The 26,532-nt window shown below is 46.9% G+C and overlaps 1 protein-coding gene across 1 annotated transcript in view; it reads left to right on the top strand.

Annotated features, from left to right (window-relative positions):
* ARHGAP30 (Rho GTPase activating protein 30) overlaps positions 1 to 24,479 on the top strand; it is a 46,268-nt gene extending 21,789 nt beyond the window's left edge. Inside the window, exons 8-12 of the mRNA XM_087703052.1 lie at positions 1,593 to 1,693; positions 7,951 to 8,028; positions 12,471 to 12,923; positions 17,579 to 17,820; positions 19,429 to 24,479. Coding sequence (XP_087559178.1) covers positions 1,593 to 1,693; positions 7,951 to 8,028; positions 12,471 to 12,923; positions 17,579 to 17,820; positions 19,429 to 21,657 — 3,103 coding nt within the window. The 3' untranslated portion in view covers positions 21,658 to 24,479. The remainder of the gene's footprint in view (positions 1 to 1,592; positions 1,694 to 7,950; positions 8,029 to 12,470; positions 12,924 to 17,578; positions 17,821 to 19,428) is intronic.
* Positions 24,480 to 26,532: the final 2,053 nt, after the last annotated feature.

The following is a 26,532-nucleotide window of genomic DNA, read 5'->3' as shown; positions in this document are numbered from 1 at the left end:
GCCAGCTGAATTGCCAGTTGGCAATTTTAGATTTTTTAGATTTTATTGAAAATTTATATGCCGCCCTTTTCCCTGAGGGGACTCAGGGCGGCTTACAACAGTGAAGGGAAGGGAGTGCAAGACAAGACTTAAAAAGAAAAGAATCGTGATTAAAAGAAAATTGATCATAAAAACACAACATTCACTCAACATTCGGGCGGGGTGAGAGTAATCCTATCCCCAGGCCTGACGGGATAGCCAGTTCTTAAGGGCTGTGCGGAAGGCCTGGACTGTGGTGAGGGTACGGATCTCCACGGGGAGGTTGTTCCATAATGTCGGAGCAGCAACTGAGAAGGCTCTCCTCCGCGTAGTCGCCAGTCGGCACTGACTGGCGGATGGAATTCGGAGGAGGCCTACTCTGTGCGATCTGATGGGACGCAGGGAGATGATTGGCAGGAGGCGGTCTCTCAAATAGTCAGATCCACTACCATGGAGCGCTTTATAGGTGGTAAGTAAGACCTTGAAGTGCACCCGACGATCAACAGGTAGCCAGCGCAGCTCACGGAGGATTGGTGTTATATGGGCGAACCGTGGTGCGCCCATGATCACTCGCGCGGCCGCGTTCTGGACTAGCTGAAGTCGCCGGATGCTCTTCAAGGGCAGCCCCATGTAGAGCACATTGCAGTATTCCAGCCTAGAGATCACAAGGGCTCGAGTGACTGTTGTGAGAGCCTCCCGGTTCAGCCCCTTACTTTCCTGCTGCCCACTAAGCTAACCCACCTTCCCTGGCAGCAGCTTAAGTGATTTGAATTCCAACCTTTGGGGTTTCTAGTCCAGTTTTTCTCAAGGCCCGATGGAGGCAAATAGCTAAGGAGCAATTTCTTTATTTTATTGTTAAATGTATTTGCCACCTGTCCTGTATATGATCTTGGCATTCTCCTTTCCCAATTTTGAACTGGTATGTAATCCTTCCTTCCTCTCTTCCTCCCTCTATTTCTCTCTCCTTCCTTCCTCCCTCCCTCTATTTCTCTCCTTCCTTCATTCCTCCTTCCCCCCTCCATCTTTTTCTTTTCTCCAACTTGTCTTTCTTTTCTTTCTTCCTTCCTTCCTCTTTTTTTCCAACCTGTCTTTCTTTTCTTCCTCCCTTCCTTCCTCCTCTCCTTTTTTCCAACCTCTTTCCTTCCTTCCTTCCTTTTTTCCTTCCTTCCTTTTTTCTTTTTTCCAACCTGCCTTTCCTTCTTTCATTCATTCCTTTCTTTCTCCCTCCCTCTCCCTCTCTTCCTTTTTCTTTTTTCCAACCTATCTTCCCTTCCTTCCTTCCTCCCTCCCTCCCTCCCTCCCTCCCTCCCTTCCTTTTTTCCAACTTGTCTTTCTTTTCTTCCTCCCTCCCTCCTTCCTTTCCTTTTTTTCAACTTGTCCTTCCTTCCTTGATCACCTGTATCCATCTCATGAAGCTGAAATAATGCCTGGAATGTGTAGGATCTCCTTCCATAGGCAGTGCGTTGGGACTAGAAGACCTCCAAGGTTTTTTGGTGATAGCCTCACCAGCTTCCTCTAAATGCCTGGCTTTCCCCCTCAGCATCCTTTGTAACCTGAATCCCGCCTCTTTTCAGAAGAAAAGGATCCGTCAAGGCCAAGAAATGGAGGTCCTTCTTCAACCTAGGACGATCCAGCCATGACTCCAAACGCAAGTTAAATAAGGCGGAAGACAAAGGTAAGAGACACCTGGTCCTTGTCCAGACAAAATCCATGCATGCATGGAGCAGAGCAATCTGCGCCACAACCAGGCGTGGGATTCAGCAGTTTGGACCAGTTAAGGCAAACCGGATGTTAATTTTAATCTGGTTTGCCAAACCCAGAGGGGGGTTCCTATCAGTTTGCACATAAGCAATTTTAATTGAACTGCGCATGGGCGCGCACAAGCCCCACTCCTGGCCGAACTGGTGGTTGCAAGGACTGGCTGGCCCCGCCCATCCCACCCATCCCCTCCCAGGAACCATTTTGGATGCCAGGTAAGTGCGGGACCCACTCAGAGGCTCTGAAAGGGCGAAAAATGGGCGTACCAGGGCCCGTTTCTGGTCTCTGCAGCCCAGGGGAGGCCATTTTTGGGGAGGTTTGCAGACTGCAAAAACTTTTTTCCCCCTTTTGAAAAGCTCTTTAACTGATTGATGAGAATTAGATTCTGCTGTGCCAGCAGAAATAAAGTCTTAGGTGCTGCAGATTGTCAGCGATTTCCTTCTCCAGCACATGGATAAATACACCTGGAAACATCTACCTACCTACCTACTCTCTCTCTCTCCCTACCTATCTACTGTATTTCTCTCTCTCTTTCTATTTCTCTCTCTCCACCTACTGTACCTACCTACTGTATTTCTATCTCTCTATTTCTCTCTCTATCCCTTTATTTACCTCCCTCCCTAACTACACACTCTCTCCCACTACCTACCTACTGTATTTCTTTCTATATATATATTTCTCTCTATCCCTTTATCTACCTACCTAACTACTCTCTCTCCCCCTACGTATCTACTGTAATTCTGTCTATTTCTCTCTCTCTATCCCTCTACCTACCTACACATGCACACTCTCTCTATTTCTCCCTCTCTATCCCTTTATCTACCTACCTACCTACCTACTCTCTCTCTCCCTAGAGAGCTAGAGAGAGACCAGGGCACGAGCGATTTCTCGGGGGTCTGGTGCTGGCAGCGGACTGGAGAGATATTGCTCTCCAAGGCTGCCTTTTAAGAAAAACGCCGACGCCGTTCGGGGGTGCCCGGAAGACGCCGCGGCCCAGCTGATTCAGAGAAGCGTTTTAAAGACGCCGCCCGGGTGCCGTTTGGAAGGCGTCGCGGCCCAACTTGGCTGGAGACGTTGGGTAATACTGTTTGGAGGTTCGTTTGCGACCCGGCTGGCCTGAGAGAGCCTCGACTCTCCCCCATCTGCTGGCTGAGAGAATCTCCCCCCCCCTTCTGCTACTTTCTCTGCCTCGTCTGTGTCTCTGGTTGCTGTGGCCGTTCCTGAAAACGCGGCGGCTCGGCTTTTAGGGGCTGTCATCAGGGCTAGGCGAACCGAGCGGCTGGCTTTCCATCGCCGCTGCAGCCTTTCCCCTCCCTCCCCTGACATCTGCGCTACGCTTCGCTCTGAGGAAGGGGTAGCTGGATTCCAACATCAAAGTGGCTAGGTTGGATGGCTAGTTTTTGCCGCTCCCACTGCAGTTTCTCTTAGGCTGGTGCGGGAAGAGGTTCCTGTAGGAGAGCGAGCTCCAGGGGACCTGAAGAAGAAGCAAACAGCTGAAGAAACAAACAGCTGGGTCGCCGCTTTCAGGCGGCCCTCGTATGATGCCTTTGGGCGGCGTTTTTCAGCTTTTTCGGCACTTTCAGCTGTGCCTTCCCGACCGTGAGGACTGTGAGGAGGCTTTAGATTTGCACTGGACTATCCATCGCCCCAGGGAGAAGGCGGTCAGCCTGGGACAGCACTGGGAGAGAATGGGAGGTTGTTTTCATCTGCTGCTATTGCACCCCCCTTCCTCTCCCCTCGGCTTGGCCTCCCCTGTCGGTGCATTCTCCCCTCCACTGGGCCGTCGCCACTGCAGGGCCTTTTGCTGTTTGAGATTTGACTCCTCCCGGAGTGCGGCCTTTGGACTTTTTGGATTGCATTTTCATCTGCCCTTTTATCTGCACTTTCATCTGCCACGGCCATCGTTGCCTGATGCCGCCTTGGACCTGCTATCACAGATAGCGCCACTACTGGACGAGTGGGGGTACTTACAGTACATAAGAAGGCCCTCTCCTTTCCTCAACCATCCTGGACTTTTTGGACCTTCCCAGAACTACTCGCACTTTAAACTAATTAATTTTTGCGCAATTTATAATTTCTTTCTTTTCTTTCATCTTTCTCTTCTTTCTTTGCATGGGCTATGCATGAGGTACGCTTGAGATGAATGAATGTCCCACTTTTATGATCATATTGTTGTAAATTTTGTGTTTTTAACTTTTACGTGGGGACTGTTTGGGGGAGTGTATGAGTATGCGTGATTCGGAGGACCTGCCGGGAGTTGCGGGGGCCACGGGGGTGGTTGAGGGGACCAGAGACACGGGAGAGGGTCGGGGTATTGCGGTCGTAACAGGGAGGGGCAGATACGGCGGGGACTTTAGGGCAGGCCATTACCGGGGAAGGAGGGTTCGCTACATTACAGAGATCCCTCCTTCCGGCCCTAGGAGTCCCACTCCAAGACCAGATGGCGCAAGCAGTCAGGACCCTGGTCTCAGGCTGTTGTCGCTAAATGCCAGGTCTGTTGTACATAAAGCTCCTCTCGTCCGGGACTTAATTTTAGACGAGAGGGCAGACCTGGCATGTATTACTGAAACCTGGCTGGGCCCAGAGGGAGGAGTCCCCCTTGTAGAGCTGTGCCCAGAAGGATTTCAGGTGCTGCATCAGCCGAGAGCCCAGGAAAGGGGTGGGGGTGTGGCCGCTGTTATCCGGGAGTCGTTAGTTCCTCGTAGGGTCCCTGCTCCGGAGATTGTTGGGTGTGAGTCTTTGCTGTTAAAGTGGGACCTCAAGGGTCAAGTGGGTCTGCTGCTAACGTACCTGCCTCCCAACAGCGTTGCAGCAGCCCTCTCCTCGCTCCTCGAGTCGGTAGCCGAGCTGGCAATTGAGTTCCCTAGGTTGATGGTCCTGGGGGACTTTAATTTGCCGTCGCTCGGTGAAAACTCTGATGGGGCGCAGGAGTTCATGGCTTCCATGACAGCCATGGGCTTGACCCAAGTAATTCGAGGCCCAACCCATTCAGCGGGACACATGCTTGACCTTGTATTTCTCTCGGAGCAGTGGATTTGTGATCTTGGTCTGAGGGGGAGTGACATCATACCCCTGTCGTGGTCAGACCACTGCCTACTGAGGCTCGACTTCCGGAGGCCAAACCCCCACTGTAGGGAGGAGGAACCGACCAGGTGGTTCCGCCCCAGGCGTCTTATGGAACCGTCAAGGTTCCAGACAGAGCTAGGGGTTATTCCTGACACTTTCGCCCACAGTCTGGTGGAGACTCTGGCTGCTGCGTGGCACTCGGCAGCGTCGGAGGCCCTCGACCGGATTGCGCCACTACGGCTCCTCCGAGGCGGCGGATCCCGGAGACCCCCTTGGTTCACCGAGGAACTCCGGGAGATGAAGTGCCGGAGGAGATGCCTAGAGCACCGTTGGAGGTCCGATAAGTCCGAATCGAACCGAGCAATGGTAACCACCTGCACCAGGGAATACACCAGGGCACTTAGGGCAGCAAAAAGATCCCACATAGCCACCCTGGTAGCATCCGCTGAGTCCCGTCCAGCCGCCCTGTTTAGGATAACCCGCTCCCTATTGAACAAAAGGGAGGCGGGGGAACCCTTGCAGGGCAGAGCTGAAGAGTATGCCCAATTCTTAGCGGACAAAATTGCTCGGTTTCGGTCGGACTTGCAGTTCCAGCCGAGGCACAGGGGGACCAAGTAGAACAGCTCTGGGTTGAGTTTCAGGACGTTACCCCCGGGGATGTGGACAAGGCCATGAGAGCTGTAAGTACCTCCCCACCTGTGTTCTGGATCCGTGTCCCTCATGGCTGGTTACTAACTGCAGTGAGGTGACACGAGGCTGGATCCAGGCGGTTGTAACCGCCTCCCTTCGGGAGGGGAACTTCCCCGCCACACTGAAAGCGGCGGTGGTGAGACCCCTCCTGAAGAAACCATCTTTGGATCCAGCTGTTCTTAATAGCTATCGTCCAGTCTCCAACCTTCCCTTCTTGGGGAAGGTTGTTGAGAAGGTGGTGGCCTTCCAGCTCCAACGGTCCTTGGAGGAAGCAAACTATCTAGACCCCTTCCAGTCAGGCTTCAGGCCCGGTTACAGCACAGAAACCGCTTTGGTCGCATTGATGGATGATCTCTGGAGAGCCAGAGATGAAGGACATTCCTCCATCCTGGTCCTCCTTGACCTCTCAGCGGCTTTCGATACCATCGACCATGGTATCCTTCTGCGACGACTGCGGGAGGTGGGAGTGGGAGGCACCGTGCTACAGTGGTTCTCCTCCTACCTCTCGGACAGGTCGCAGTCGGTGTTAGTGGGGGGGCAGAGATCGTCCCCTAGGCCCCTAAATTATGGGGTGCCTCAGGGCTCGGTCTTATCCCCCCTACTATTCAACATCTACATGAAACCGCTGGGAGAGATCATCCGCAGGCACGGGATTAGATACCATCAATATGCGGACGATACTCAATTGTATCTGTCCGCCCCGTGCCAACTCAATGAAGCGGTAGACGTGATGAGCCGGGGCCTTGAGGCCGTTATGGACTGGATGAGGGTTAACAAGCTTGTGCTCAACCCAGAAAAGACCGAGTGGCTGTTGTGTTTTCCTCCCAAAGATTTGGCTAATATTCCACCACTCAGGCTGGGGGGTCAAATTTTATACCCCTCAGAGAGGGTTCGCAACTTGGGAGTCCTCCTGGATCCACAGCTGTCATTTGACCACCACTTAACGGCTGTGACCAGGGGGGCATTCGCCCAGGTTCGCCTGGTGCGCCAGTTGCGACCCTACCTGAATCGGGAGGCTCTCACAACAGTCACTCGGGCCCTTGTGACCTCTAGGCTGGAATACTGCAATGTGCTCTACATGGGGCTGCCCTTGAGGAGCATCCGGCGACTTCAGCTAGTGCAGAACGCAGCCGCGCGAGTGATTGCGGGTGCACCCCGATTCACCCGCATAACACCTATCCTCCGTGAGCTGCGCTGGCTACCTATCGATCTCCGGATGCGCTTCAAGGTGCTATTAGTCACCCATAAAGCCCTACATGGCAGTGGATCTGGATACTTGAGAGACCGCCTTCTGCCAATTACATCCCTGCGACCAATAAGATCCCATAGATTAGGCCTCCTCCGTATCCCATCGGCCAGCCAGTGTCGGCTGGCAACTACAAGGAGGAGGGCCTTCTCAGCAGTAGCCCCGACCCTTTGGAACGAGCTCCCCGTGGAGATTCGTACCCTCTCCACCGTCCAAGCCTTCCGCATAGCCTTGAAGAACTGGCTCGCCCGTCAGGCCTGGGGATAAGGATAGTTACCCCTCCCGAATGATGAATGTATGTTGCTTACTATTTTATTATATGTTTCTATCTTAATGTCTGTATTCCCCCTTCCCGGTTTTGTGTGAGCCGCCCTGAGTCCCCTCAGGGAAAAGGGTGGCCTACAAATACTAATAAAACTCTAAACTCTAAACTCCCTACCTATCTACTGTATTTCTCTCTGTCTATTTCTCTCTCTCTATCCCTCTACCTTCCTACCTACCTACCTACCTACCTACCTACCTACCTACACATACACACACACTCTCTATTTCTCTCTCTCTCTCTCTCTCTCTCTATCCCTTTTCTCCCTCCCTCCCTACTGTATTTCTCTCTCTTTCTCTCCCTCTCTAACCCTCTATCTACCTACCTACTTTTTTTTTAATTTGCCTCTTCAAAACCTGGGTGCGTCTTATATTGTGAAAAATACAGTAACTAAAGTTGAAATCTTTATGTCTGGCCAGTATGAACTATTTTTTCCAGTCCATCGCAACTTTGAATGTTCTTTAAGTGACCATTCGTCAATAGAGGATTACCAGAATTTTCCCGGGTGTTTTTGTAAGAAAATAAAAATCTGCATTCCTAACAGAAACATTTGAGATTGAGGAAATACTTGTTGATATAGTTCCGTGATGACAAATCTGTGGCAGTGACCCCAGTTTAGCTCTGTCGCGCATGCACGGGCCTCCCACCAGCCAGCTGGTCTTCGCTTCTTTGCAGCACATACGTGGGGGTGGGGCCCCACATGTGCATGCAGGGGGCAGGGGTGTCATGGGGTGCACATGCGTGTGCGAGGGGAGCACACGCATTGCATTGGGGGGGGGTGTTTTGGTCACTCGGTCCGGAAAAGGTCAGCCATCAACATTATAGTTCAATCCTGCCTTTTCTGTTCCAGATTACAAACTGGGTAAGATGCGCCTACGCCCAGCCAAAAGCATGGACTCCCTCAGCTGCATGGCATCTGTCAATGACAGTAAGTCAAGAAATCGGCAAAAATCTGCAGAAAAAAATATTCTACGATTCTATTCACTCTATCATCTATCTATCTATCTCTGTATCTGTCTGTCTGTCTGTCTGTCTGTCCATCTGTCTGTCTACCTAGCTATCCAATCTATGCCTACCATATCTATCTATTTACCTATCATCTATCTATTTATCTATGTATCTATGTATCTATGTATCTATGTATCTATCATCTATCTATCTATCTATTTATCATTATCTATCTATATCTATATGGTACCTACCTACCTACCTACCTACCTACCTATCTATCTATCTACCTATCTATCTATCTATCTATCTATCTATCTATCTATCTATCTATCTATCTATCTATCTATCATCTACCTACCAACCTACCTACCTAGCTATCTAACCTATATCTACCATATCTATTTATCTAACTATCATCTATCTATTTATCTAGTATCTATCTATTTATCATTATCTATCTATCTATCTATCTATCTATCTATCTATCTATCTATCTATCTATCTATCTATCATATCTCTCTTATCTATCTATATCTATTCTATCTATCTATCATTATCTATCTATCTTATCTCTCTTATCTCTCTAATCTATATATCTATCTACCTATCATCCATCCATCCATCCGTCTGTCTGTCGGTCTGTCTGTCGGTCTGTCTATCTATCATCTATTTAGCTATCTATCTATCATATCTCTCTTATCTATCTAATCTATATCTACTCTATCTACCAACCATCTATGTATGTATGTATCTATTTATCTCTATATCATCTATCTAATCTATATCAGTTCACCAACAAAAGGGTGACCGACAAAAGCGCGCCCGACTAAACCGCGGTGACAAAACCGCGAGTTCTAAAGCGCTCCGATGAATGAGCGCTGAATCGCGCCGACAACAGTGCGGCGACAGAAGCGCGCTGTACACCTAACCCTAACCCTAAACCTAACCCTAAACCTCACCCTAAACCTCACCCTAAAGCTAAACCTAACCCTAAACCTAACCCTAAACCTAACCCTAAACCTCACCCTAACCCTAACCCTAACCCTAACCCTAACCCTAACCCTAACCCTAAACCTAAACCTAACCCTAACCCTAACCCAAACCCTAACCCAAACCCTAAACCTAACCCTAACCCTAACCCTAAACCTAAACCTAACTCTAACCCTAACCCTAACCCTAAACCTAACCCTAACCCTAACCCTAACCCTAACCCTAACCCTAAACCTAACCCTAAACCTAAACCTAAACCTAAACCTAACCCTTACCTTAACTTAAATTGCCCTTCTGTCGACGCGCTGTTGTCGACGCGCTGTTGTTGGCGCGTTGATGATACTTCGGTTTTAGCGACACGGTTTTGTCAGTGCGCTTTTGTCGTGCGCGCTTTTGTCGGGTCACGAATCTATATGTACTCTATATCTATCTATATTCTATCTAATCTATATCTATATCTATCTATCTAATCTATCTGTCTATCTAGCTAATCTATATCTACCATATCTATCTATCTATCTATCTATCTATCTATCTATCTATCTATCTATCTATCTATCTATCTATCTATCTACTTATCATTAACTATCTATCTATCTATCTACTTATCATTATCTATCTATCTAACTATCTATCTATCTATCTATTTATCTATCTACTTATCATTAACTATCTATCTATCTATCTACTTATCATTATCTATCTATCTATCTATCTATCTATCTATCTATCTATCTATCTATCTACTTATCATTATCTATCTATCTATCTATCTATCTACTTATCATTATCTATCTATCTATCTATCTATCTATCTATCTATCTATCTATCTATCTATCTAATCTATTTCAACCATATTTATCTATCTATCAATCAATCAATCAATCAATCAATCAAAATGTCTGTGTGTGTGTGTGTGTGTTTCAGCATAATTCTGGAACGCCTTCAGCAATTTCAACCAAACTTGGTACACCGATGACTTACTCTCTGGAAACAAATACTGTGGGAGTAAGACATCCCTAACACTCCTTGAGGGGGTGTTCTGTTATGATACAGCCTGTTTGCCTTACAATGGATTCTACTGTACTCCCTTAAAATGGCTTCTACTGTACAACACAGTGGAATTGCCATGGTAACGGCTCCACAGTACTCCACAAGGGGGCTCCCTCTGGTAAGGGGGAAAATCCAACATTAGAAATTACATTTGGTACGTTTAATAACTGCAGCTAGATTGTTGGTGGCGCAATACTGGAAGAAGGAAGATTTGCCGACAATTCAAGAATGGATATTGAAAGTCACAAATTTAGCCGAGATGGCTAAAATATCTGCATATCTTAAGGACTACTCAAACAAGAGATATAAACGAGACTGAAAAAAATGGATTGATTATATTCAAAATAAATGTGGGACTTAGAAATTCCAGATAGCTTATGATTAAGATCAGGAATGATATAAATTGTTTAAAGTTAGCCTTGCAAGGAGAAGCTAAGTTCAATTTAAAGATGTTATCAATTTTCTATTCTTTTTTCAAATATATTTTAGATTGTTTTGTTAAAGATTTATACCGTGTATGGGTTCTGGGAAGTTGGGGGAGGGAAGATTGGGGGGGTTGGGGGGGAGGGGGGAGGGAGGGATGTATGTTAGGCTTGACGAGAGGTGTAAGTAATATGATTGCACATGTATACTGTCTTCTCTTATTTTTTCTTTAAAACTAAGATATGTTAAGTATATTGATATGGAAGCATAAATACCATCAACATAGAATGGAGTTTGCTCAGAAGCTGTAATACACCAAGTGAATGAGAGGAAGTAAAGGAGAGAAGAAAGATAGGAAGAGAGGGATAGGAGAGAGGGTAAGGGGGGAAGATGAGGAGAATAAGGAGGAGTGGAATGAGGAGAGAGGAGAAGGAGAAAGGAAGGGGAAGTAGAGTAGAAAAGGATGATGGAGGGAAGAAAGGAGGTAAGGAGGGGGAAGAGAGAGGTAGAAGAAAGAGGTGTATGGAGAGCAGAAGAGCTAATAATGGCTTTTTATCTTTCTGGGCGTTGATGGCAAGAGGAACTGATGTAATTACTACTTAATACAATATGATATTGGCTATGTAATAGTATACATGTGATTATATGTTATGAAAATGGGGGAAAAAATTACGTTTGGTCCAGACATTTCCCCCCTATAAATAAATACCCGGGCAACGCCAGGTTATCAGCACTAGTAGATTATAAATGTGATGCCAACTATGGTTAAACCATTTGTAACCTCCCATGGGATGGGAGAAATGATGATTAAATGCCTCCAGCTCTCTCTTCCCTGGTGATCCCACCTCAGTCTGGCTGGAGATATGGCTTGCTTGTTTTATAAGAATTTTATTAGAATGTTCATAATATTGTTTTATTTATTTTTTATTCATGGTAGTGGAAACCACCCGGAGCCCCTTGATAGCGAGGCGGGTGGCATAGAAATTGAATCAATAAATAAGGAATCCAAATGAAAATAAAGATAGCAGGGAAATGGGGCAGGGAAAGAAAGGAGAAAAAGAGGTATAGAGAAAGGGGGGAAGAGGTAAAAAAAGCATCAGGAATAATAGAATAAATCTGTCCTGTCCATATTCTAGACTATTCTGTTTTGTTCTCTTCTTATTCTGTTCTGTCCTATTCTGTTTTGTTCTGGTTTTATTCTGTTCTATCTTATTCTATTCTGTTCTATTCCTATTCTGTTCTATTTCTATTCTGTTCTGCCCTGCTTGTCCCTATTCTATTCCGTTTTGTTCTGTTTTAATTCTCTTCTGTCCTACTCTGTTCTGTTCTGTTCCTATTTTCTTCTGCTCTACTATTTTATTCTGTTCTGTTTCGTGTTATTCCTATTCCTATTCTGTTCTGTTCTATTTTTAGTCTGTTCTGTTCTTCTATCCTATTCTGTTCTCTCCTATTCCTATTCTATTATGTTGTGTTCTGTTATTTCTATTCTGTTCTGTTCTGTGCTATTCCTATTCTGTTCTGTTATGTCCTGTCCTATTTCTCTATTTCTATTCTATTCCTATTCTGTTCTGTTCTATATTCCCCTCTTCCATTCCATTCCTATATTCTATTCTATTCTGTTCTGTTCCATATTCTCTTCCATTCTATTCCATTCCTATATTCTATTCTATTCTATTCTATTCTGTTCTGTTCTATATTCTCTTCTCTTCCATTCCATTCCATTCCTATATTCTGTTCTGTTCTGTTCTGTTCTATATTCTCTTCTCTTCCATTCCAGTCCATTCCTATATTCTATTCTATTCTGTTCTATTCTATATTCTATTCTATTTTCTGTTCTATTCTATTCTACTCTACCCTACTGTACTCCACTCCACTCCATTCCATTCCATTGGTTGGATACCTGGGCATTGCTCCACAACTCTCCCTGAATGGTCCCTCTCTTTTGCATGCAGACGATGCTCGCCTGGGGGCCGAGATACCTCCAAAACACGAGTGTTTTGATGGCCCAGTTTCCCTTGACAGCAGCTTCTCCGAATCCGCCTACATGTCCGCCAAGAGCAAATGCGAAGACACGCAGGAGGAAGCCACCAAGTCAGAACCCACCACCCCCAAACTCAGCAAGTCCGGCCTCATCGGGGGAACCTCTCAAGGACGGTCACCCAAGAGCTCCAGTAACCGGGCTGAGAAATGTGCCGGAGTCCATATCTCAGGACCTTTCTCAGTCACCGTCCCCTTCCACATCACGTCCAACCTTACTTTGTCCCGGCTGACCAGAGGTCTGGAGTGTCCAGCGCTGAGCTACTACGGCTTGGAGACTCCGGAGGCCGGAGAAGACTTTCCCGGGGTGGAAGAAGACAAGGAGAAACTCATGTGTGCCCTCCCTGAAAATAAGGAGGCAGATGAAGGTCAGTGTTGATATTTGTATTGAAATCGAGACTGATAGTAATAGAACAGAGCAACAGAACAGAATAACCAGTTTGGAAGAGACCTTGGAGGTCTTCTAGTCCAACCCCTGCTCAAGCAGGACCCCTTATACCATTCTGGACAAAGGGCTGTCCTATCTCTTCTTAAAAGCCTCCAGTGATGGAGCATTCACAACTTCTAGAGGCAAGTTGTTCCACTGAGCAATTGTTCTCACTGTCAAGAAATTCCTCCTTCGTTCTAAGTTGCTTCTCTCCTTGATTAGTTTCCACCCATTGCTTCTTGTCCTGCCTTCTGGTGCTTTAGAGAATATGCTGAAGAGAGAGCCAAGCTATTCTCCAAAGCACCAGAAAGCAAGACAATGGATGAAAACTAATCGAGGGGAGAAGCAAACTAGAACTAAGGAGGAATTTCCCGGCCGTGAGAACGGTTAGCCAGTTAAATGGTTCAATTAAGCCATTATCAAGGGCAGGAAGTAGTGATTCCCAAAGCAGCATTCCAGAGGGATGGCTTTGGTTCTGGTTCCAGGTTTTTGCATCTCCTTCAAATATCAAGATACAAAGTGGGTGTAAGCTCCATATTAAGAGGAAGCCAATTCCTTAATCAACGTAGCCTCTTAACCTAGTGAATTGCACATTCCTGCTACTTGTTTATGGAGATCCCCAGTCATCCAAGTCCAATTTGTCCCAAAGGTGTTTTTTTCAAGAAGCAACTGGACTTTCTTGGTGGTGTTTTGTTTTTTTTGAAGACGTTTCACTTCTCATCCAAGAAGCTTCTTCAGCTCTGACTGGATGATGGGGAACAGAAGGATTTAATATTCATTGCAGTCAGCTGATCATTTGCATCCTTTTAGAGAGTCATTGAGGCCCTTGGAAGTTTCTCGGGGTCACCTGAGTAGTGACGTGCAGTCAGGGGAGGCAGGGGAGGCAGGGCCTCACCACTGTCGTCATGAAAAGAAAAAAAAATGTAAAAGGAAAAAGACTGAGTTAGTTGCTGCCAGAGTCTCAGTGGATGACTCTGCTTAGTGCTTAACTGTTTAAAAAAGCCTCTAAAAAGCGCCCTCTACAGGAGGAGGCGGGAGAACCACGTGCCTCATTTAGTCTGACTTAATGATCACTCGAGCAGAGTTAAGCAAGGGTTAAAAGCCGAAAAATTCCTTATGTAGACGAGGCACGTGGTTCTCTTGCCTCCTCCTGTAGAGGGCGCTTTTTTAAGAGGCTTTTTTAAACAGTTAAGCAGAGTCATCCATTGGGGACTCTGGCAGCAGCTAACCCAGCCTGACCTCAGCAGCTCTTGCCTTTTTCCTTTTACATTTTTACATTTTCATCAGGGCAGGCAAGAGCAGAGTTGAAATCCTCTGTGAAACAGCTGGAAAAGGTATGTGGGTTGGAGGGAGGGGGAGGAATTCAAAATTAATGTAATTTGTAAGTAATTGTAAGTAATTTGTGTGTGTGTGTGTGTTTGTTTCTTCACTCAAACAAACTCTCAATTTGAGAGTTTGTTTGAGAAGAGAGGGAAGGGGGTAGGAGAGGCAGGGAGGGCAGCCCGCCAGCTTCCTTTCTCTGTGTCAGGGCAGCCCGCCAGCAGAGGCAGGTCTTTTACCCACCTCTGCTGACGGGCTGGCGCTTTCTTTCTTTTGCTGCTTTCTTTCTTTTGCTGCTTTCTTTCTTTTGCTGCTTTCTTTCTTTTGCCTCAGCGTCGGGGCGAGCAAAAGCCGTTTTCTTTCTTTTTGCCTCACCAGCCATAAACCTCACCACACGTCACTGCACCTGAGTGGTGCAAATGGGGGCGGAGCCTTCTTGAAACTGCTGAAAGGAGCTGTGTTCTAGACTGGAGACAGATGGTGTACATTGGGGAAACAAAACAACCGGTTTATCAACCCATGTCACAACATAGGGGAACCCATCAGGACTCAATCCAACATAGGAGAACCTATCAGGACTCAATCCATTATTCCATCTGCATTTAAAAGACAAAGCCCATCCTTTTGAAGACCACATAGTCCATATTTTGGACAGAATGGACTGCTGGTTTGAAAGAGGGGTCAAGGAAACCATCTATGCCAAAATTGAACAGCTCTCCCTCAACAGAAGGGGGGAGGGATATGACCAGAGATGGCATTCAGCAGGCTCTGACTAGTTCTGGAGAACTGGTAGTGGACATTTTGAATAGTTTGGAGAACTGGCAACCACCACCTCTGGCTGGCCCCGCCCCCATCTATTCTCTGCCTCCCGAGTCCCAGCTGATTGGGAGGGAATGGGGATTTTGCAGTATCCTTCCCCTGCCACACCCAGAAAACCACGCCCACAGAACCGGTAATAAAAAAAATTGAATACCACCATTGGATAAGACATCATCCATCTCCAGTCTACAGAAGGAAGGGAGGGAGGGAGGGAGGGAGGGAGGGCAATAGCAAAAGCACTTTGATTTATATACCACTTCACAGTGCTTTCCAGCCCTCTCTAAGCAGTTTATAGAGTCAGCCTCTTGCCCCCAACAATCTGGGTCCTCATTTTACACACCTCAGAAGGATGGAAGGCTGAGTCAACCTTGAACCAGTGAGATTCGAACTGCCAAATTACAGGCAGCCAGCAGGCAGAAGTAGCCTGCAAGGACTGCATGCTAACCACTGCGCCACCATGGCTCTCGACTTGCAACAATTTGTTTAGTGACTGTTCAAAGTTACGAACGGCACTGTTAGTTAGTTTACTTGATTGATTAGCCCATAGGCCAAACCAAAGTGCAGAGTTCCAAATAATTACTAAAACCCAATAACAACAATTTAAAATGGAATTAGAATAAAATACAATGATTTAGTATCTGGATAAATAAAATAAGATAAAAATTATATTCCAGTGTCACCCCTACTAGTTAGCTCAATTGCAACAGCACTGAAAAAAACGACTTATGACCATTTTTCACAGTTATGACCTTTGTAGCATCCTCATGTTCATGTGATCAAATTTTAATGCTTGGCAACTGACTCGTACTTACGACGGTTCCAGTGTCCCACGATCACATGGTCCCCTTTTGTGACCTCCTGACAAGCGAATTCCATGGGGAAGTTAAGATTCACTTAACAACCAGGTTACTTACTTACCAGGGATGTGGTGGCTCAGTGGCTAACACTCTGAGCTTGTCGATCAGAAATGTTGGCAGTTCGGCAGTTCAAATCCCCAGCGTAATGGAATGAGCTCCCATGACTTGTCCCAGCTTCTGCCAACTTAGCAGTTCGAAAGGACATAAAAATGCAAGTAGAAAAATAGGGACCACCTTTGGTGAGAAGGTAAGAGTGTTCCATGCTCCTTTGGCGTTGAATTATGCTGGCCACATGACCATGGAGATGTCTTTGGACAGCTCTGGCTCTTCGGCTTTGAAACGGAGATAAGCACTGCCCCCTAGAGTCAGGAACGACTAGCACATATGTGCGAGGGGAACCTTTACCTTTACTAACTTACCAACTGCAGTGATTGGTGCATTTAACCAACTGCAGCCGAGGTGGCGCAGTAGTTAAATGCAGCACTGCAGGCTACTTCAGCTGACTGCAGTTTAGCAGTTCGGCTGTTCAAATCTCACCGGCTCAAGGTTGACTCAGCCTTCCATCCTTCCAAGGTGGGTAAAATGAGAACCCGGATTGTTGTTGGGGGCGATATGCTGACTCTGTAAACCGCTTAGAGAGGGCTGAAAGCCCTGTGAAGCAGTATGTAAGTCTAACTGCTATTGCTATTGCTATTGACCCAGAGGTGGGTTCCTACCAGTTCGCACCTATTCGGTAGAACCGGTTCGTCAAATCTACCAAACCGGTTAAAAGAGGTTCCACCAGTGGACTCGGAAAGCAGGCCACGCCTACAGAAGAGGTTCCAAAAAATTTTGAAACCCACCACTAGCTGAGTGTGTAATGTCCCGTAGTTATCTACGCATTAATAATGATCTAGTAATATTTCCTTATACATTTTAGGGACCTTTCCTTACATAATTGGTGTTTTCTTTCATACTTTTGGATTTCTAATTTCTGCTTCCGTTAGTTGGCAATTGCTAAAAGAAATCCCACGTGAAAAAGTATTCAAAGCCTTCTTGATTTTAATTGTCAATTTATTTATTCCTGCACCTTGTAATATTTATTCATTTACATATCTCTGTTTTTCCACTGTTGTGCAAACACAATTCCAGCAGCTGCTAACATGTGTAAAGTTAAATATATATTATACTCCCTTTCAAATAGCCAACAAAATATTTCTGGTTTTAATTCCATATCTTGCTTTACGACTGCTTCTAACCACTAACTTCTGAATGTAGCTACTTGGACCGACGTAAGTACTAATTCATAATTTTATATCCGGTCACATGGGCGGCAAGCCACTACCATCCGGTCACGTGGGTGGCAAGCCACTCCCACAAAGGAGGCCACACCCACAGAGTAGGTTCCAACAATTTTTGAAACCCACCACTGAATTCACCTAACAATGGTGGTGACATAGGTGGAAAAACAGAGCCGAACTGACTTAGCAAGAGAAATGTTGGCCTCAATTATGGATCATAAGTCGAGGGCTACCCGCATTTGTACTCCGCAAGGACCTAGTCCCTACAGTGCAATCTGGGCTGAGTTGTATTTTATTTTTTTTGCTTGCGTGCATTTTAGGAAGAAACGCCGAAGCCGAAATGGATGCTGAAGAGAGCCGGATGTCTCTGGAGGTCGAGGATTCCTTCTCGTTCCTGGACAGCCCCGATGGCTGGATCGACAACGTGCTGGAAGAAGAGCAGCTCCAGACGGATTCCGGGGAAGGCCCCGAGCTTCCCCCGCGCAGCTTGGACACCTTCCCGAGCATGGAAGACGATTTGGGAAGCGGGTTTATGAACGAGATGATCGCAGCTGGGATGGAGGCGAGTGCCCCACATTCGGCCTTCTTTCTCTACTCTCCTTTTTTTCTTTCCCCCGGGCTGAGGAAAAAGGACTTTCTGAGCCACAGTGGGGAGAGCATTGTGAAGAAGAGTTGACACTTTCTTCTCGCTTGGTATCTTGGTGGCAGCTTTCCTTCCGTGGCTTCCCGCCTCCTGTGAGTTGGCTTGGTCTGAGGGGAAGTGGCTGGCCCAAGGCCTCCCAGAAGGCTTTCGTACCTGAGGCGGAGCTAGAACTCACCGTCTCCTGGTGATTGGCCTAAAGTTACCCAGCTGGATTTCATGCCTAAGGCAGAACTATAACTCACCGTCTCCTGGTGATTGGCCTAAAGTCATCCAGCTGGATTTTATGCCTAAGGCAGAACTAGAAGTCACCATCTCCTGGTGATTGGCCTAAAGTCACCCAGCTGGATTTTATGCCTAAGGCAGAACTATAACTCACCGTCTCCTGGTGATTGGCCTAAAGTCACCCAGCTGGCTTTCATGCCTATGGCAGAACTATAACTCACCGTCTCCTGGTGATTGGCCCAAAGTCGCTGAGCAGGCTTTCATGCCTAAGGCAGAACTAAAAATCATCATCTCCTGGTGATTGGCCTAAAGTTACCCAGCTGGATTTCATGCCTAAGGCAGAACTATAACTCACCGTCTCCTGGTGATTGGCCTAAAGTTACCCAGCTGGATTTCATGCCTAAGGCAGAACTATAACTCACCGTCTCCTGGTGATTGGCCTAAAGTCATCCAGCTGGATTTTATGCCTAAGGCAGAACTAGAAGTCACCATCTCCTGGTGATTGGCCTAAAGTCACCCAGCTGGATTTTATGCCTAAGGCAGAACTATAACTCACCGTCTCCTGGTGATTGGCCTAAAGTCACCCAGCTGGCTTTCATGCCTATGGCAGAACTATAACTCACCGTCTCCTGGTGATTGGCCCAAAGTCGCTGAGCAGGCTTTCATGCCTAAGGCAGAACTAAAAATCATCATCTCCTGGTGATTGGCCTAAAGTTACCCAGCTGGATTTCATGCCTAAGGCAGAACTATAACTCACCGTCTCCTGGTGATTGGCCTAAAGTCATCCAGCTGGATTTTATGCCTAAGGCAGAACTAGAAGTCACCATCTCCTGGTGATTGGCCTAAAGTCACCCAGCTGGATTTTATGCCTAAGGCAGAACTATAACTCACCGTCTCCTGGTGATTGGCCTAAAGTCACCCAGCTGGCTTTCATGCCTATGGCAGAACTATAACTCACCGTCTCCTGGTGATTGGCCCAAAGTCGCTGAGCAGGCTTTCATGCCTAAGGCAGAACTAAAAATCATCATCTCCTGGTGATTGGCCTAAAGTCACCCAGCTGGATTTCATGCCTAAAGCAGAACTAGAACTCACCATCTCCTAGTTTCTAGCCTAGTGCCCGCACCTAATGCCTAAAAAATGGGAAATTCGATTCTCATTGATTTCATGATGAGGAAGTATGTTAAAAATGGATGCTCTGTAATATTTTTTTCTTTTTCAAGTGTGTGACGATTATAGTTCTTCTCTTAATTCTTGAGAAACTAGGTTTTGTTTCTAATGTTTCCTCCTTCCTTCCACCCCCTTTAGCTGGAGATGTATTCTATGGTGCCACACCTGGATTACCTGTCCATAGAAGAATGCATGAATGAGCAATCGGAAGGAGAAGATGACCAGTATTATCTCGCCATGGGATACATTGAGGAAGAGACATCTAAGGAGGTGGATGCTGAAGAAGTCTACCTGAGCGCTTTTGATGATCTCAGCCCCATAGCTAGCAAACTAGGACATATTCAGCAATCCGACGTAGGTCAAACGCCTCACATTCCTCCCCTAAACCTCACCGTGGAAGATCAGACCTCCGAGATGTCTACAGAAACCTTGGGTGAAGAGCCAAAGAGCTCACGGTTACCTGAACCTGGCTTGGAACCTCAAGCAGGTGACGAGGAGATTACGACTAGGTCAACTGGTGACTTAGTTGTAACCAAGGACCCGGATCCAAAATTAGCCAAGCTTTGTGAAGTGGAATTGGGTTCCAGGAGCAACACCATTGAGATGGAAAGATGTCACCTGACTGACAAAGCTGAGGTAGAACCCATTTTTTCAATGTTGCAAATCGAAGATGCAAATGTTGGAAGTGAGGTTGGCCTCTTTGCCCCCAAAACTGAATGTCCTGAAGAAGTTGCTGACCCAAAATCTCTGGATTCCGAATCTGAGGGGGGAAATACCAAGGAAAGTAAGGTGGAACCCATTATTTCGCCGTTGCAGATAGAAGATAGAAATGGAGTGGATCCCTTTGTCCCCAAAACTGGGTGTCCTGAAAACGTTGCCAGCCAAACACCTTGGGATCCAGAGTCTGAAAACCAACCAATCAAATCAAGTACGGTAGAGAAGTGGCGACCTCAGAGCCCATCTGAAAGTGAACAGGCTCCACATCTTCCTTGCAACATGATAGTAGAAGTTCCTCCAGAGGTGGTTGGAAGATGGAAGAAACCCTTGGGAGATACCCTTGTGGTTGAAGAGACGGGAGAAATGCCCCACGGAGATGCCGCTTCTTCTGTGGAGGATCTCAACTTCCTTCAAAGTCCGATTCCTTCTTTACTGGACAATAATTCCGAGAAGGTAAGCTTCCCAGCACCGAATCCAGAGCATACGTCTCCTCCTTATTCCCCCGCACCTTTGTCTGACAGTTGCATGGACTCTGAAGACTTCTCCCTCACAGCTTCTTCTCCAAAACCTTGCCTGGAAAATCTTCTGCAGAAACTTCAGCCTGGATTTCCCTTGGAAGCTTCGTCTGCTCCGAAACATGAACTCTTGGATGGAAGCGTCCACATGAAGTTGACATCTACCACACCCCGCGTTCAGCAAGTGAAATCGTTCCCGGTGGTGCCCCCAAAGCCTCAATTCGCTAAGGTGCCTCCTTCCTTAAAGCCAGTGATTCCCAGCAAGGAACATCTCACCACTGTCCCGGGGAAGACTTGTGAGAATGGGACCAAGCAGGAACACAACCCAAGCTCTTTGAAAAGGACTTTCCACCTGACCAGCTCAGACCACACCTCAAACAGCCACCAAAAGACAGAACGTTGTCCGACATCTCCTAGTCCGCCCAGCTCTTCTGAGAATTGTTGCAGCCTTCCGGAGACCCTCCTGAAGCAACGCAACTCCATGCCGGTGAGCTTGGAGAAGTTCGGCAGGGACTGTAAGGATGTGGAGGACAGCAGCCCTAAGCCACCCCCTTCTTCACGGGACAAATGCTTTTCGTGGTCCAAGAGTGGAGACGTTGGAGGCGGTGGCCTTCATCTCATGCAGGGCAGTTTGGAGAAGCGGAGCAGCGGCCAACACGATGAAGGGAAAGGAGCAGAAAGGCCCACCAAGGAGGGCTTGGAGGGCACCACTCTCCAGAAGCAACGCTGGAACAACTGGCGTTATAGTGGAAGCATGTCGTTCGACGAGGCCGTGGCCCTCGCCAAGGAGAGGCACGTGGCCCAGGCTCCCATGAGGAGAATGCAAACCGTGGACAGTTCACACGGAGCGTCCAAAATGGAGAAGACTGCTCCTGCCCTCAAGCCTGTTCTGTGGCTTCCTCAAAGGCCGCTGACTTGCATGAGCCCAACTGGGCCTCCGGAAGCTCACCTTTTGGGAAAGGTGGCTTCTCCTCCAGGGTTGCCCGGCAGCATCCCAGAAGGGGTGAGGCCACCGAGACTGGAAGGTTTCTCTCAGGACTTTCCCCTGAGGAGCAGAGGGAGCTTATCCAAGATAGGACGGCGCTTGTCCGTCTCTGACGAAGCATGCTTCGGATTGTCCCACGAGAAGAGATGACTGGGGTCTTTTAACAGATTGACAGAGTTGGAAGGGACCTTGTAGGTCATTTAGTCCAACCCTCCCATCCAAGGAGGAGACCCTGTTCCATTTCTGACAGATGACAGTCCAGTCCCTTCTTGAAAGCCTCCAGTGATGAAGCTGCCACAACTTCCAAAGGCAACTTCTGTTCCATTGGTTGATTGTTCTCGCTGTTAGAAAATTCCTTCTTACTTCCAGGTTGAATCTCTCCTTGTTCAGTTTCCATCCATTCTTCCTTCTCTGGCCTTCAGGTACTTGGAGAATAGCTTGACCCCCTTCCTCCTCTCTGAAGCAGCCCCTCAAATATTGGAAGATGCTCTCCTGTCTCCCCTGGTCCTTCTCTTCCCTAGACCAGCCAGGCCCAGTTCCTGCAACCGTCCATCGGATGTTTGAGCCTCCAGTCTCCTCATCGCCCTGGTTGCTCTTCTCTGCATTCTTTCTAGAGTCTCAACATCTTTTTTTTTAATAGTGTGGGGACCAAAACTGGATCCAGTACTCTAGGTGTGCCCTTACTAAGGCTTTATAGAGTGTATTAGTACCTCCCTTGATTTTGATTGTATCCCTGTCCTCACATCAGACCAATTTGGACCATCCTGAATGGATGGGGGCTCCCACCATGATATACCCCTTAGAACAGGGTGTCCAAACTTGGGAACTTTAAGACTTGTGGACTTCAATTATGGGAGTTGAAGTCCTCAAGTCTTAAAGATCCCAAATTTGGGCAGCCCTGCCTTAGAACCTCAAGTGATCTTGGCTCAAATTGAAGCAGATATCTGTGTAAGCCAGCCTTTCCCAAGGTGGGACCCAAATAATGTTTTCTCTTAAGGAAGCAAAAATAATATGGCACTAATGATGGTTCAAAGGAAAAAAAGAAGACAAAGGTCAAATTTATCATTCACTGGTTTTAAAATATCAACAAACCCTGATATCTAAAGAGCATTACAAAGAGCCCAGACAGGTAGTTCCTGTTTAGTGGCTATCTTGTTTACTGACCATTTGCAAGCACAAGAAGTAAGAGGTGGAAACTGGTCAGAGAAAAGAAACCTAGAACTAAGGAAGATCGTCCCTCTGGAACGATCTCCCCGTGGAGATCCGGACCCTCACTACCCTCCCGGCCTTCCGCAAAGCCGTTAAGTTCTGGCTGCTCCAGCAGGCCGGGGGGCTTTCGAAATATCCAGCCCCTCGGAAATTGTGACTGTTGTATATTTTAATATGTTGTCTTGTGTATTATCCCCTTCCCTTGTTTTATTGTAAGCCGCCCGGAGTCCTTCGGGAGTGGGCGGCATACAAGCTCAATAAAACGAAACGAAACGAAGAATTTCCTGAGAATGAGACCAATTAACCAGTGGAACAACTTGCCTCCAGAAGCTGTGGGTGCTCCATCCCTGAAGGATTTTAAGAAGAGACTGTAAGTAGGATGGCACACAGGGGACTCCTGAGTATGCAGGGGGTTGGATTACAAGATCTCTAAAATCCATTCCAGCCCTAGGATTCTATGATTCAAAAGTCGCTTTGCATTGATGACTTTTACTGAAAAGCAGAAGAATGCTGAGCACAGTTCATTTAGCGACTGTGGCACTTCCTGACTGAATTGTGGGTCCCAATTGTGCTCACTAAACAAGGACCACCTGCATATATTTTCAAATTCAGATGGGCTGAGGGGAGGAGAGAGATTAAGGCTCAGAAAGTTTGCATCCTAACCAAAACAACAAATGCCTGAGAATATTTTTTTTTTCTCCTTTGATGACAAAGTTGCTCAAAAGCTTCACAGATTGAAGGTATTTGGGGGCCAAAATTCTCGCTTCCCACCAAGAGAGCCTCAGATTGCGGGAAGGAATTTCCTTTCCAAATGTTGGAGGGATCCAACATTTCTGACTCTTTTGTTTTCTGTTTTGGGGGATAAACCAGACCTTTTCGTTTACGCAAAAGACTTGGGCAGTGACAGTGTTCTCATCACACAAGAATCCAGATAAACAGTTTAATGCACAATGCAATCGTGTGATGCACAAAATATATTAAGACAAGAGCTGAACCACAATGAGCCCAAGTAGCAGTGGTGGGTTCTGGGTAGTATGGCCTGGTACGGCCGTACCGGTAGTAACCAGGGAGCAGCGGAAACTGTACCAATACGGTGGCTCATTTGGCCCACCCACCCGCATGCGACTGGCCAATTGCAAATGTGCGCACAGCGTGCGGTCCCTGTGCAACCTTCGCTGAGCATCTGGGTGTCTCAGGGCAATGATTTGAGCATGCATGCTCAGCACACATGCTCAACTAGGACGCCAGGTTGCGACGGGATCCGGAACCCACCACTGACAAGTAGCATAAACTCACCCCTGGTTTAAATACAGCTTAGGTCTTAAAATAAGAGGAAAGAAAACAATATGAAATCTTGCTGTCAGATTTCATTATTATGAAGCCCGTGAGATTCTGGGCTGCAAAGATCAACCCTATTCATGCCGTGGAGCAGTATTTTTCAAACTTGTCATCTTTGAGATGGATGAACTTCAACTCCCAGAATTCCCCACCCATCATGCTTGCAGAATTCTGGGAGTTGAAGTCCAATATCTTAAAGTTCCCAAGGTTGGAAACACTGCCTTAGAGTGATGTGTAGATCCAATCACTCATGGTTTAACCGTGGCTTTAGCAGGTTATTTGAATGTACTATATTTAAAATAGAAAAGAGTATGGATTGTACATATCAAGACACCTATTTGGGTGGAAATTAATCGTGTAGCCTAAAAGGGTAGAATGTATTGTTATGAAGCAAGAGAACTGGTTGGCAAAAAAGTTCGGAGTCTGATCGCTCCTCTTCCAAGTTATTAAAGTTGATGGAACTGAAAGTAAATGGATCTGACAGCATAACTCATGTATATTGGGTACATGTTCTTTGCGTTATTTTTATGGAGACAAGATGGTAAGAAGAATATGTATGCTCAGACAAACTACAAACAGATCCTCTCAATCTTTCATACCCAGTTAAGAGCCATAAAACTGGAGGTTCACCGACAAATGCACGCTCGACAACAGCGCGCCGACAAAAGCGCACCTTCAACGAACAAGTAATAACGAGTTCTAAACCTAACCCTGAACCTAACCCTGAACCTAACCCTGAACTTAACCCTAAACTAACCCTAAACCTAACCCTGAACCTAACCCTTACCTTAACTTAAATTGCGCTTCTGTCGGTGCGCTGTTGTCGGACCCATGTTGTGGGCGCTTTGATGACGTTGCGGTTTTCTTGCTGCGGTTTCGTTGGTGCGCTTTTGTCGTTCGCGCATTTGTCGGGTCACGAAAACTGGAAACTGAATGTCTATTCTTCTTCTTGTGCCTTATCCATCATCGGATGTTGGCAATCATGTCGGCAATCCTAATTTTTGTCAACAGCCGCATGAAAAAGTGCTGCAGAGCTTTGTCCAAACCAGTCCCTTAGGTTTTGAAGCCATGATGTTCCCGAACATCTATGGAGATTCTCAATCATGCAGGTCATGGTTGTCCCTAAGGTGCTTCTCCCAAAAGCCAACTGCACTTCCTTGGTTTTCTTCCTTTGAAAACATCCCCCTTCTCATCTAAGAAGCCGAAGACGCAAAACGTTTTTGGTAATTGGAATGCTTGATTACATGTTTATTTCTATATACAATAGGAAGAAATGAAGCTCTACTTTTACACATAGATGTTCTCAATGCCTGTGATAAGATGAGAGGCAATTTAGCGTCCTGGGAAGAAAATGCATCAGGCTAGAAAGCAGGAGGTTGCAAGTTTGAGTCCTGTGGTATCATAAAGCCAGCTATGGGTTTTGAAGCAGTCCTGGGAAGGGGGAAGCCAAGCCAAGTCCCTTCTGATAATGGAAGATAGATAGAGGGAGAGAGGGAGAAAGAAGGAAAAAAGAAGAAAGAAAGAATGATAGATAGATGGATAGATGGAGTATTGGAGTGATGGAGAAGAAGAAAGAAAAAGAAAGAAGGAAGGAAGGAAGGAAGGATGGATGGATGGATGGATGGAAGGATGGATGGATTTGTGGATCACAACTCCCAGAACTTGCAAACTATGGAATGGATTTTCAACTCCCAGAATTCCCTAGTCATCATTCTTTAAAATACATGGACTTCAGCTCCCAAAATCCCCCAGCCAGCATTGAATTCTGGGAGTAGAAGCAAGTGGCTGAGATTTACAACCTCTGTATTAGAGTGACTGCAAATTCAGGGATGTTGAACTTCGAGGTTTGAAAGCCCATCATCCCCACTGAGATGAGGGGGGTGCTGGGGGGGTGGAGATGAAGGAATTATGGGAGTTGTAGTCTGGGGTTGCATCCACCCACATGCAGAAGGAATGATGCAGTGACCATTGCAGAATAGTTTCCACACTTAGCAACGAAAAGCACACGAGGTGGGGGGGAACTTACGACGCTGGAGTTTTTATTTGGGCGCCCTAAAAGAAAGGCGACCCCAAAACTGCCCACTGGATGAAGTAGATTGACCGGAAGTGGACAACTACAGGCAGAAGCCAGCGCCCTTTTCCAACATGGCGCCCACCGTGCCTATAAATTGACGGCTCGCCAGGAGGGCGCTAACCGGAAGTTGCGTATGGCGTTCTTCCGTCTTTGTTTCTAAAGCGCTGTTTCTCTGATCGCACGAGATGCCGAATCTTTAAAAGCATCGGTCATAGACCCACAACCGAGCGCTGCTTCCCCAAGCGCTCTCTCGGCCGGCCGGCCGCCCTTTCAAACTCAAGATGGAGGCGCCTAGGCCTCTCTCTCTCTCTCTCTTTCTCTCTCAATTGAACTGCTCAAAATGGCCGCCACCGGAAGCGCAGGTCATCCTCAGCGCCCGGCTTCCGGCTCCCGGTGAGGAGAGG

This window comes from Thamnophis sirtalis, unplaced genomic scaffold (genome assembly GCF_051295495.1).
Source record: "Thamnophis sirtalis isolate CommonGarterSnake01/CBP01778 unplaced genomic scaffold, rThaSir2_p1.2 scaffold_19, whole genome shotgun sequence".
Lineage (NCBI taxonomy): Eukaryota > Metazoa > Chordata > Lepidosauria > Squamata > Natricidae > Thamnophis > Thamnophis sirtalis.
This window is presented reverse-complemented; position numbering and strand designations above follow the sequence as displayed.